General features: G+C 33.1%; 1 protein-coding gene across 2 annotated transcripts in view; it reads left to right on the top strand.

The window, feature by feature from the left end:
• The window catches only part of LOC118192000 (histone acetyltransferase KAT8-like), a 135,164-nt gene that overhangs the window by 32,415 nt on the left and 88,257 nt on the right, over positions 1-14,492 (top strand). For both annotated transcript variants that reach the window (XM_085808504.1, XM_085808505.1), the window contains exons 5-6: positions 4,440-4,604; positions 6,515-6,604. In XM_085808504.1, the coding sequence (XP_085664630.1) occupies positions 4,440-4,604; positions 6,515-6,604 (255 nt within the window). The remainder of the gene's footprint in view (positions 1-4,439; positions 4,605-6,514; positions 6,605-14,492) is intronic.

Below are 14,492 nucleotides of genomic sequence, written 5' to 3'. Positions count from 1 at the left end.
ATCATTTGAATGAAATTTTGATCATTAAATTCATGCTATTTCTCTGGTAGAAATTCCTGGATAAGGTATGAATGTTTATAATTTTGATGTATTTGAAGACTTGGGTACCTAAAATTTGTCAATGTGAAATTACTTTTGAGATTTGGTCGTAAATAGAAATGACAGCATATGTTGAAATTAAATTCAGGGGTGCGGCTTATGCATGCGAATTATTAGAAATAGGTGTATACAACTGACAACACAGCAAAATTTATTTAATGATTGAGCATAAAATACATTGTTGGGTGAACGTTTCCTAGTATTGTACTAGTTGTAGTTGCTGGTCATTGTGACCAGTTGTGGGATACTAGTACTAGTGATAATTGATACTGGTAGTGCAGCAAACTACTATAGTGATCGACAGGGACAGTGAATAAGGAGTGCTAAGCACACATGTTTCACTGTCATAGAAACATTTTCCTTTTGATTGAAAATTAAAATAATAATAATGTATGGTAAGTACTGTTTTTAGCTTAACTGCTTTCCCACCTGCAAAATGGAAAAATATTATGTACAGGCTATCTGTTAGTTATCCTCAAGATTTTTTTTTAATTAGGCATATTTAGAATATCATATTTCTCCTAAGAGAAATTATATATAAAAATTGAAGAAGGTTTTATATATATAAATATGCATGTGCATGTTTATAGTATAGAGAGTACTACAGTACAATGCAGAAATGTTCCATACTGCTTCGCACAGAAATATATGTGCCAACCAAGTATTGGTCTTTCAAAAAAATATCTCTCGACCATTTCGTTCTTTTTCTTTTTTTACCTTCTTCCGTTGCCTCTTGGCTAATGGGAAGGGCAGATAAAAGATTATTCTGTTGAGCCAGTAAAACTTTGTGGCGAACTGAAAAGAAAAAGCCATGACACAACGAAAAAAACAAGCAGAGCGAACGCGGGAAATCAATCGAGTGGGAGAACAGCGCTGGAAAGTTGGAGACATTCCACACATGCGCAAATTTAGATTCTCTCATTGGCCACGGCTTACACCTCGTTCTCGCAGGTGTGAACAGGTCTCCCGTATTTTATGCCCTTATGACTATGCCTCTATGCGCTTTGCGCCCACGTCTGAACGCACTTTAAGGTGCCATGAGTCATGATAGCAGGTTTGTCCTGTTACAAATCACAGGCACACTGATGTGTTGATGAGGTGCTTCAGCCAATTGTGCTACCTTACCTTGAGCAGCAGCAGAATGGCATTTTGCAGCAGGAAAACACAACACTGCACATGGCATTCTTTAGCCAATAAACTTTTGCCTGCAGTGTCCCCCTGATCTTTTACTGATCGAGCATATCTGGGATGTGATGGATTGTTGTTTATCTGCTTTGCATAGCCATTGTCGGAGGACAAACTGTGGAGAAGTTCAGAGCATGTGGGTTTCCATCCTTGACGACACTATTGGCACATTAATTGAATCTGTACCTTGTAGAGTTGCAGCTTACATCGCCACAAGTGATTGTCATGTATCTTACTAATTCCCTGTATATTTCATGACTATATAAAGTTATCTTTTTATAAATAGCATCGCTTATTTACTTATACATGCTGTGTATCAGGCATCACATTCTACCTAATCTTTCATGGTGTTGCATTTTCTATGTTGGGCAGTGTGTCTTCCAAGATTTACTGGGCACTGTAGCAAAGTGATAAGATTTTTATCTAATATACATAGGCAGTTAAATTTAATTTATATCTATAATATGACATATTAACAGTATTATGTTTTAAAGTCATTAGTTTTTTTTTTTTTTTTTTTTTTTTTTTTTTAAGCTGGAGCAATAAAATGAACTGTGTTCTTGCTGGGATTCAAACTCTAGATCTTTTGAAGTAAGAAATGGGAAAAATGAACTATGCCCTCACTGGGATTCAGACTCTAGACTTTCCATTTGATAGAAGGGAATGCTTTCCTACCTTGAAGGCACATGATGAGGAAGACAATGCTTTACAAAATAAAATGTACTTCTCTACATTACTCATTGTAATGGAAGTGAGAGTTCCTGTCATTTTAGCCTGATCTGCAAGAGGTAAATGAGAAATGAAGAAAGGAGTTTTAGTCTTTATATTGTAAATGTATTGTTTCAAAGGATGGCAAAAAAAAAAAAAAAAAAAAAATTCTTCTTTCAAAAAGAGGTAGTAAAAAATTAGGTTAATGCACTTCCTAATGAGAACACGAAGAAAGCTAGAAGCACAATATAATCAAATTCAAAGGGGAATTCTCAGTCAAAAAAAAGGGGGGGAGAGTCAAAGCACTTTGGGTACTGATAACTATACTTGTGTGCAAAAGCAAGAGAATTTTTAAATTTATGTCTATTTTTACAAAGGTATCGATCTAAAGGTACTAATAATGCCACTAAAGAATTATGTAAATATTCAGAGTCAAACACACAAGCGTATGCATTCGTAGCTGTGACTATGGATGGATTAGAAGTGTACGAAGTGTTTTTGTTGATTTGTATGCTGATACTCCTTCACAACATTTGCTGTGTCTCATAAGAGTTGCGAAAATTTTGTAAGCTATCAGGTAAAATGAGTAAGCACAAACATGTAGATGATTGAATAAGATGGAGAATTGTCAGTTGATTGGAGGCAGCCCAATCGCAAGTGGAAATGGCTGCGGAGTTCAATGTAACATCCAGTGTCATCAGCAATTTTTGGAAAGAGTTTCTGAACACCAGATCTGTATCGAAGGAACCTGGACAAGGTCGACTAAGATCCACAACAATGAATGAGGATCATTATTTGGCACTTTCAGCACAGTGGTACAGGACTGCTACAGCGTCTCAGTTATCATGTGAGCAGTATGCTGCCATTGTAACTTGGTAATTGCCTAAAGGCTTCATCAGATAGGGCTGTATGCAAAAAGACCTGCTGTTTTTCTCCTGCTTACTGCAACACACAAAAGAGAACGTTTAGCATGGTACAGACCAGACTTCAGTGGAGCACCATGCTTTTCGCAGATCAGTTAAGATTCAGCCTAGACACTAATTCTTGAAGTATCTATCTAGAGAGAGCCTGGAACCCTAAAATTCCATCCATCATCAGGGAAGGTGATCACAATGGTGCTGAATGTGTAATGGCTTGCGCAGGCATTTTGTAGGGTGGCCACACACATGCATGTTTTCAACACAGGCATCCTGACTGCTATTAGGTACAGAGAGATGTTAAATCCATATTCTTGACTTTTCAGGGTATCATTTGTCCTGTTAATAGACGACAACATCCGCATAAAGCTCGGCTGGTCAGTGATTACGTGGAAAGTGAGGATATTTGCCACATGGATTGGCCAGGAAGTTCTAACCTTAATTGTATAGAGTATATCTTTGACACTCTTGGAAAGCCAATTTCATCTTGCCATCCCCCTCCAAGAACCATCCTGGCACTGAAAACTGCCTTGCTGCAGAAGTGGGATCGACTGCCACAAGTACTCCTCAACTGCCATCATGCTGCAAAACCTGCCTGGCAGTGAGAGGGCATTATACTCCATGTTAGACTCATTTTCAGTTTGATATCACAATGTGGATACTGGACATCCCGGCAGTATGAGCTTTCGTGATAATCATGCATACATAAAATGACTTTTGAATGGTACATCTTTTTCTCTGTTTTAAATATATGTTCATATCAAATTTCATTAAAATATGTCCATTAGTTTTTCAGAAATTCCACATGATGTGCAAATTCGATTAATTTTGCATGAGTGTACAAACTCCTGTTATCTTAGCTTTGAAGCAGGGTGGATACATTTGAGAAGCTATTTTATATTCTGACTGCATACATAGGCTTTGCTGTAATCATTTTCATCCTTCATATTTCATTAAATTGGTCTGAACAAACATGTAGTTTCTCATAATCATAGTTGAGATGATTATTTTACTGAAGTATGTCTGTATAGTAGTGACATCTGCCATTTGTTATGTACTGGCGTTTTTGGGAGGGAATGTTCTGATGGCAGCTGGAAATAACTGAAATTCTAAATATTGAGTCTGTAGATGTATAGCTGTAAGTGTATGAAAACTTTTCTCTTCTCTGCAGTTTTTACATTTGAATTTTTCAAAACTTTATATAAAAAGTATACTTTATATATTTTAACAGTGGGACAAGCTAAGTATTTAACCACTGTTATATTATATACAATTCAAAGTGGTGAAGTATTAATCTGTAATTCAAGATTCTAGGGAGTTGTGAACTGGATTACTTCAATTTTAAACTAGTGTAGCAAAGCTTCTTACTAGCAGTATTAATAAGAGTGTTTAATAAGTAATGTTTCCTAGAAAGTGAGTTCTGTTTTATGTACGATTTTAATAGAATCTTGCTGTTTGTTTTTGTGTATGTGTATATTTTGAACTTACATTTTCAGTTTTAATTTTTTTTCTTTTGTGTGTGTATTTCAGATTACAAAAATAAAGTATGTGGATAAGATACAGTTAGGAAAGTTTGAAATTGATACTTGGTACTACTCTCCATATCCGGATGAATACGGAAAACAGTCAAAGCTTTGGTTATGTGAATTTTGCTTAAAATATATGAGATTAGAAAAGACTTACAGATATCACCAGGTAGCATATGTTATATCCTTACTTGTTTATGGGCAAATACTATAGTAAACGTCTAGTATAGTAAAAGTTCAATTATCTGAAAAGCTGGGAAAGTGCCAAATACATGAAAATACTAGATAGCTGAGCATATAAATATACAATTCATGGTAGAGAAACTAAATGAATAGAAGCAATTTCCACTCTAAAATTATAAAAACAATCAAATTATTTATTATCAACTTGGATGTCAAGAACTAACATTTAAAATAGTAAGGGGTAAAAATGCATTTCAGATATAAAAGCTGATTTATTTTGTAAGCCTTAAAACTTATGAAATTAAACATCTTATCTGATTATGAAATCCAGTGATATCGCCAAACTTGCACCTGTCATTTTGGCAGAAATTTAAAGGAAGAAATCATTCACTGTTTAGTTGGATAATTAACAACTACAAATTACCAGAATAGCATATAAAAACAAAAAATGCTTATCGTAATTCTTCATATTATGTTGCCAATGTTTATCTATTTTCAAATAAAGTTGTATATCCTGTCCATTAATGTACTTTTTTTTTTTATGTCAGGATTCTGTAACTTTGAAAATACTACTTCTATATGCTGTTCTTTAAAAGGCAGATCCCAAATTTTAATCTTTTTTTTTTTTTTTTTTTCCAAAATGTGAGGGGAAAAGATAAATAGCAGTCAAATCTTGTCCTTATAAAAACCAATATAACCAAATAAAATATAGGCAAAGATCTCATGCTTGTATTGTGACATCATGCTTATCCATTATTGGTACTAAATCACATCATTGGCAAGTTTCATACATATGCTTTATGATGGCTTTACATGTCTTTGTTTATTGGATACATTTACATTTACACTTACATTTGTTTTATTGTTTGGAAGGGGCAGTTTTTAAAATATTATATTTAGTTGAATGCCGAACAGTTGAGCTTTAACTACATTATTAAAAGACAGTTGTTTGTATCTTTTCCATGATAAAAAAGTGTGGTAGTAAAATTTTTCTAGATATGAAGAATGTGTCTGTTAAGTTAGTTATTTCGCTAAACAAAAAAATTAAGTAAAATGACATACTTGTAAATCTTTTATTGACAATTGTTTCTTTGGAAGTAAGAAATCTCTTCAAAGATATAAAAACACATTCAGTTTAAAGGTTGCAAATAGGAATTTTATGTATGTGTTCAAATAGGTGTTTGTCTTTATTTTGGCATTTTGCCATAAAGTATCATGAATAGGCATTTAAATAAGTATATCTAGCATCACAATGTAATTTTTTCTGTGTGTGGTTAAGGACAAAATTTAACATGTTCTATATTGGAAAAAATCCAAATGTTTTTTTCAGTTGCACGTATGATGTATGTTTCTGGTAAAGGTATTTTGTCTGTTATATGCATAGTGAAGAATAAGCACATAATTTATATTCTTTTTTTAGTTTGTAAAGTATGCTTTTTATTTTTTCACATTTATTTGAGCTCTTGTTTTGCAATTCATTTCAGCATGATTCCTATTCATTAATGTTTATTTATTTTTTTTTCCATATTATAATCCTTGTATGTTTATTGTCAGTGATGTATTTTTATTTGTTACTTTTCTTGGTCAAAGAAAAAGTTTGAAATTTATTTATTTGTGTTTGCTCTTTATACAATTATTTGTTCAATATAATCATTATAAAGTGCATAAAAATATTGATGACCCAGTTCTGAAAAATGAAAAATCATGCTGAAATCTTTTTATTTATTAAAAATCTGATGCTTTGAATGATGCATCTGATGTTTTAAGTGGTTTCCTCTATATTAACTCATAAAGTTTTCAAATATAACTATAGGTAATAAGTTTATTGCGTTCTTAATTTTTAGAGTTATTGCTTCCTAATTTTTTAATTCCTAAATTCCTAATTTTCCTATATAGGCTGAATGCACCTATCGTCAACCACCTGGAACACAAATCTACTCTAAAGGTGCAATATCAGTTCATGAAGTTGATGGGAAGGATCATAAGGTATGATTAATAAGTATATTGTATTACTAGGATTGTTTAAGGGTTGCCAAGATTTTTTTTTTTTTTTCACTGGAAATGAAAATATTCAGCTAATACCAAACTGGCAATTATTCAGTTTAATCAGTTAATGTGCAGAGTTTCGATTGTGCTGGCAATTCCATGATTCCTTTGGCAATGAAAGAACTTGGCTGCTATTGTAGTAGCAGATGAATAGTTCTGCAATTCTTTTATCTATTTTGAATTTTTCTTCCTAGATAGTCTTTAAGTTGTCCAATGTGAAATACTGAAGGATATGAGCTAGTAACTACTAAACCACTTCGCAATGTGTATCGTAGTCCCAGTAGCAGATAATAAGTATGTGGAATAAGTGATTCTGGAGAGACCAATAAAAGGCATTTCATGCCATTGCATATAAGTTGCTTTTAATCAAGTTATGGTAGTGATGAGAAGAGTGCCTGCTCTATCAAAAGCTCTCAGAGTCGGGTCTTCTGGCACCTAATATTTGATCAGAGGGTAACTTGAATAATTATTTTTGACACAACATGAACTGATTTAACACTAAAAGTGTATAAATTTTTTCAGTCATCATTATATGTGATGAGATGTAGCTTCATTGCTTAATCCCAGAATCCAAGGAAAGCAATATGGTGTGGCAACTTACGGGCTCTTTAGTGCTAAAAAAATTGTAGCACAGCCATCTCTCTGTAAAGTTATGGAAAGTGTCTTCTGGACAGCAGAGGTCTTACTGATGATTAGTTTTATGACTGTGTGGCCATATACAGTGTCATAGCACAAGTCGTGTGTGTGGGGAAATTACATTTTGTTCAATATTCATAAATTTTTACTCTTAAAATATTTTTAAACAGTAAAATCTGGAAATTTATTTAGTTCAAATTGTCTGAAAATTCAGTTTTATCTTGATGGCATGCTACTATAAAAATTTGATACCTATCATCTCTGAATATTTTGTTTCTGTAACATGGATTATTTTCATTCAATTTCAGTGAAATAATTAAATACAGAAATACTCTCCTCACCAAAAAATTATAAACAGAGATTCAAATTTTTTCAGAAAATTTCTTATTCCTGCATTGCATATCTGATTAACCCAGATCATATTGTGGTTTCTTTTGTCAACTTAAAAAGTCTTCTAATCAATCGATTTAGTGTTTTCCTAATTCTTGGTAATTGTATGTTGGGCAAGTGCATATATGGTCATCCATGTGAAAGAGAGATTTACCACAATGGTACATTTTACAAAATGCTGGCAAGGATTTTGTAGTGCAAAGATAGTTTGAAGTTGACCAAGACTGTTTTTCTTATACAGCAAATGAAAATCTGAACAAGTGTTGGGCTATAACTATATTTTTCAAAGTAATCTCCAATAATATGTGTAATGCAGGATTGCCATGGTGCTTTGGCACGCTTGAAATATTCAATCAGATGCTGCATACCATTAACAAAATCCTTGTAAGAAGAGGTTGAGAGTATCTTGATCTTGATGTATTTCTCCTTCTTCCATTTACAGATTCATAAAAATAATCACTTATTTCCATATCCATGTTATCTAAATTTTATATGGAAAAAGTTTAAAAAAAATTCTAGCCACCTTTCTAATTGCAGTTACTGAAAGAAATATGTGGTTGGGATGAAGAAGCAACACGAGTTACACAACTTGCAAAGTACGCACATGCACTTTGTTACTGGACCGAACAGTTGCATAGTCAGTGTCTGAATAAGTAATAGTACCACACCATCAGATGTAGTAAAGCATGCATTTGAGTGCTGTCTCAGAACAAAAATAAAAAAAAATATGAATATCAACACCAGTGTGAACATGTTAAGTGACTGAAACAAATTATGGCCTTTTGGGAAGAAATTCTCAATGTATTTTGCAGAGGCACAACTGGAAAATTAGCCATGTTGGGAACAATATTGGCATGGAGGGATGGATATGAGAGTTCCAGAACATCATTCCATATCTGTTCTCTCAGGCAAGGTTATATATGACAGGTTTAATCATTGTGCTGTATTACTAAGCATTAATTATGCTCAGTAATATAGCAGCACTGTTAAAAATATACATTAATGAAGCTTTTCGTAGCTTGCAAGAAAGTTCTCTTGAACGTTGCAGCTGATGTCTGTGCTTTGCTTTGCTTTTGTGAGAAACCAGTATGTTGTTGCTCTCTGCTGCTTCTTTTGGATTTTAAGGTTATATGATGTAACAACACGTCATCACACATAATGATTAACTGTAAAATATTCACTTTTAGTGTTTAATAGTTTGAAAATCATCTGACAAATGATTATTAGAGTCACTATCTGATCAGATATTCACAGCTGGAGGACTTACCTCACACAGAGTTTGCAAGACACGTATTGTTTAATGATTATCTTACTTCCATCACTGATATTTGTCAGTGCCACAAACCGCTATTTGCCACTTTTCCTGAATCACTTGTTATTTGAAGGAATGATGCCATGTTGTTCAATTATCAGCTCGGATCCTTTAGCATCTAATTAAACTTGCTTTTACAGTATTCCCTAGTTTAATATTTTCTTTCACAGTGTTACATAAACCAACACTTTCACAGCCATGACTTGTCAAACTACAAGTCATTAGACAAACTTCTTACATTGCGTGTGTGATATGACTTCCTTAGAAAGTTCCAATGCATGGCAATTATGCTTCAGATTTCTACAGAAATAACATAATCAGCCTTGAACAACCCTTATTTGCATTTCTTTGTACTAAGACTTGTCTCATTGTAAATTATACATTTTTTATTTGTTTGTTTTATTTATATGTAGATCTTGCTAAAAATATTTTTTTAGCCCAAATGAAACTGAATGTGAACTTTAGAATAGGCAGGTGATGACCTGATATGAACAAAATAAAAAACAGTAAAATTGATAAAATGTGACATAGTATCCTTTGGGAGAAAATTATCAATGGATCTAGTTTTTCATCAAAGATTTAGCTGGAGCAAATAAAAATATGTATTCTAAAAAAATTTCGGAAACTAGAAATTGAAAATACAACTTAAGGGTAATGGAGGAAATGCAATTAATTAAAAATTTATATACAATGGTTATCATGAATTAAGAGAAAATGACGATTACTCAAAATGTTACAAGCAGAATTTAATGAAACTGACTGACAGTGTACAATGCATAGCAAGGTGTAAAATAACATGAAAAGAAATTACCTGACAATTATGGTATTATAGGAATTAGCATATGTATAAAATGAACAAATTGAATGTTTCAGTTTGGTATAGGAAAATTACCTCCTTCATTATAGAGTATGATCTGTCCTAGAAGCAATACAACGCATACAGCGGTGTACAATGCTGTTAATTACTCAGTATGTCAGTTCTGTAGGAAGTGAGAGCCATTGCTCTTGCAATAGTCTGAAGAGCAGCTGTACATCTTCTTAAAGAATCCCAAACATGATTGATAGGATTCAGGTCAAGTGATCGAGCTAGCCACTCCAAGCGCTGAATTGTTTGCTGCTGAAGATAATCATCCATGATGTGAACCCTGTGTGACTAGCATTGTCATTCTGTAGCAGAAAATTATCACCTATTGCCCCAGCATAAGCGTGCACATAGGCATCAAGGATGTCATCTCTATAGGCCTGAACATTTGTGGTTTCACTTGCAAAGGCATGGAGGTCTGTGCATCCACGTAAAGAGATACCACCCCAAACACAGACACTGCTTCCTCCCTATGCATATCTTTCACAGATGTCTGATGGATGATAACGGGTTTCAGGTTCTCTCCAAATCAAATAATGTCTACTGTTGCTTTGGAGGCTAAATCTGGATTCATCCATAAAGAAAACAGCCCTCCATTGATCAGCTGTACAGTGGACATATTGCTGTGTCAACCTCAAATGTTTCCTTCTATGATGTGATGCAAGTGGCTCTCAAACAGCTGGTTGCCTCATATATAGACATCCTTCATGAAGGCTTCTACACACGTTTGATGTTGACACCAACCTTCCAGTGGCTACAGCAAGGGAGGATCTGAGTTGAGTTGGAATTGAGGTTCTATTCCTTCATGTGCATGATAACAAATATCGCTTCATCAACACACATCGTAGCATCAGCACACGGCTATTCTTGTCTGAGCCTCTTGGATGCTATATCTGTGGTTAGAAATTATTGCCTGTCTGTGAAAAATCAGTGAACCACAGAAGGTCTCACATTTAGCCATCTAACCACTTCTGTCTGACTTTGTCCTGTCTCTAGTCTCCCAATTGCTCTTCATCACAGTTCTTCAGGCAAAAGATGCTCAGATGTCATTGTTACAAATTGGTTAGCCCAAATTTCTTATCTCAGTATCGCTGCAAAATTTTCAGGCTTCCTCTGAAATGCAATTTTATGCTTCTCGCAGATGACGTATTTTGATTGCAATGCCATCAATTTGCATACTGCAGTTTTACTTGTCAAATCTTATATGACAACATATTTAAAGTTTATACGAATTGGCTTATTTTTAATGAGTTATTGTTATTTTTGTTAATTTTTGGAAACAAATGTGTATTTAAATTTTGTGTTTTTTCTCTTTAATATTAAAAAGCAGTTATGTATAGAGCATTTAGAAATGTCTTACTCATGAGGCTGAAATACGCTTGTTATCATTAATTATGGAAGAGTCACAAAAGTGACGATTACTCAAAAATTTACTCATAGAACTTAATGAAATTGACCTACAGCATACAGCACACAGTAAGGTATACAGTGGCATAACTAGAACTCTTGCTCGCGCAATAAATGTACAGTATCCAAAGGAAAAGGGGGAGGAAAAAATATGAAAGATTTTAGATTTTAACTGTCACCCAAAAGAGTTTGTTACACTTTTTTTTTTTTTTTTTATTGACACACTGAGTTTCCATTCTAGGCAGCCTGCGTTTTCTCTCACTCCTGCTAACCCACTTTTTGGTTTTTTTTCTTTTTATCTTTCTTTGCACTTATGCCACATGCAGTTCAATACCAAAATCACAAAATTTTTAAATGCAGTGTTAAGTGTTGGCACACATTATTATAATTTTCCAGTCTTTTCTCAGTTTAGCATGCCAATATTAGATTTTTCTTAGTAAGATGCCTTTTTCCTTTCTTTTCATTATTAATTTCTTATCTACAAGTATACGTTTGTTTATTAAATATCATGCTCATCTCAAATAAAATTTAGGTACTTACGTATTAACGCAACCAGGCCAAAATTCGCATAAATCGCCAAATTTGGCGACCCTACTTACGGTAACCCTACTTGTTTACATGAAAGTTTATTTGTGAAAAGAAAAAATAACACTGGGCGTGTACTACCACAGCAATGGGTTTTCAGCAGAATTTGCCGAGAAAAGAAAGAGACTTTTTTGGTTACTGTACCTAACAGAAGCACCGTTACCCTCATGGAAAAAATTTGCGAAAATATCAAGGAAGGAAGCATTATTTATTCAGATTGCTGGAAAGGATACAATACAAGTGAGTTTGAAAATGCTGGATTTCTGCATGTAACTGTTAATGACAAATATAACTTTGTGGATCCCAACAAGGGCGTTCACACACAACATGTAGAGCACATGTGGGGCTCAGCCAAATGGCACAACAAAAAACAGAGAGGAACAGCCTGTCATCATCTTGACTCATACCTTATTGAATTTATCTGGCGCCAAGCTCAAGCTGTTAATGGTGAAGACGGTTTTCAATAAGTGCTAAAAGCAATAGCCAAAAGATTTTCGCCGAAAAAATAATTCTGCAACTTATTCAAATTCGAAACCGGAAGGGTTTAATTGCTATTTTATATTTTAAAACAAAATAATATAAAAAACTGTATTAAAAATTATCTGTAATTAATAAATGTACATTTTCTTTCTATTCATACTTTTTTACTCAAACTTACAAATCGTGCCAACCTGGTTGCGATAATACGTACCAAAATTTAATTCAACAACAAAATCCTAGAATATTTAGAAATAGCATATCATTAGAATTCCCAAATGGGTGTTGGAGTTTGCCATACATATTTTTATATTTGCTGTATTATTTCTTTAAAAACTAGCTGCTCACATGGCCAGCTGCCTAAAATAGTTATTATAATACAGAAAAAGTAAATAATGATTTGAATAAGCTCAGCTAGTGGTATTTCATAAAAAATATTATATATTTCTAATTAAACATCTCGTGATTTTAATACATGTTTTTTTTAATCAATCATATTAAAAAGTAGAAAAATATATATATATAAGAACTGTGCTTATTGCTTTAAAAGTAGAAAAAGTATTTTTAACACGTTGAATGCCACACACATTTTACGTGGTTCGCCCATGGCGCTAACATGAATTTTTTATTATTCGATGCATACTATGATGAAATATTATCTACAGAAGATAAGGTGAGTTATGTAATCGTGTTTAATGCAATTTTCCTGCTGGGGGTCACCGCTCAAGCCCGAGGGGCTGCAGACCATTTTTGCGATTTATTAGTTAAATTTTTGCGATCTGTTACTCTTCAAAACATTATAGTAACAATGGTTATTATTTAAAAATTTACCTGTATCGATATTTACTCTAATTATATATTTTTACTGTTGGTCGCGTCGCCAGTCACAGGTGGCTCCGACTGTGCTCTAGCCAAGTCGAGTGCCTGCCACCGGTGACCCCCACGGCAGCTAACGTGTTAAGAACTGTGCTTATTTTGTTATTTAAGAGCCTTCCAGATTAAATTTGAAAGTATTTTAGGTTTTAGTGAATGGCAAAATGCTGGCACGTGGAGGATAAAAGAATTTTACTTTTGGCAGCGGCAACACATTGCTTACATAGAATAAAATTTGTTAGTTAACCTTCTAAAAACCTGGCCGAAATTTTCATAATATAGCCTTCAGACCATCGCGATGCAAAATACTTTTGCTCCTTCTTTGACTAATTATAAAAGTCCTTAGTCCCCTCCATTGATGCAGTGAAATTTATGTTTTCGTCAGATGCCATTCCATAGTCTAGAATGGGTTGCTAGATTTGCGATTTTTTATAGGTTATTTTTTCATTTAAATGAAGTTTTAAATAATTAGTGCACTAGAAATTCATCCAGTACACTATTTATTTAGAACAAAATGTATGCAATGTTTATACTTTATTTACTATATCTGATCAATCTCGACAATAATTTGTGAATTTTATAACTTTGTTTTCACACTTCATTTATATTCGCATTTTTTCTTATTAGAAATTAGAAAACGAGAAAAAAACTTTAAAAATATAATAAATACGAACTTGCCTTGTAAGTCTGTAGGTTGGAATGCTATTTTTAATAACATATTTTCATTAACAAAATAATGGTAATGAATAATTTAATGAAATAATAATAATAAATTCATTAATAATATTTAATACTATTAGATGATTAGAATGAGGTTCAATACAATTAGATTTTGAGGTGAACTTACAGCAACAATAAAGCTTTAAATAACAAATAACAAAGCTTTAAATCTGCTTTTTTTGATAATTTTGTTATTATAATATAAAAAAGAAAATCAGAAGTACATTGGTTGCGTTTCATCATTTTAACAAATATTACATTAGACTACCAGGCAAAGGAGCTATATCTTTAAAGGGAATTTTCTTTGTAAAATTGGCTTTTGTTTATGTTAGCAGAGGGAAAAATCCGTGACCTATACATGCAATCATCAAAAGTATTTTTCAGAACAGTTTTAAATGTTTATAAAGAATTATACGTCAATTTCCTTTCATAGGCAGAAATTTCATCTAAAACCATCATTATATCCGAAGGTTGAAGTCTATTTCATTTTCAACGAATATTATATTTGCACATAATATATTTTCTGATTTATTTTAGAAAGAGTAGTCTTTCACATTTTCAAAAGA

This window comes from Stegodyphus dumicola, chromosome X1 (genome assembly GCF_044657685.1).
Source record: "Stegodyphus dumicola isolate Sdum_Otavi_A_Nest chromosome X1, ASM4465768v1".
Lineage (NCBI taxonomy): Eukaryota > Metazoa > Arthropoda > Arachnida > Araneae > Eresidae > Stegodyphus > Stegodyphus dumicola.
Note: the sequence above shows the minus strand (reverse complement) of the source record. Positions and strands in the feature narration are given on the sequence as shown.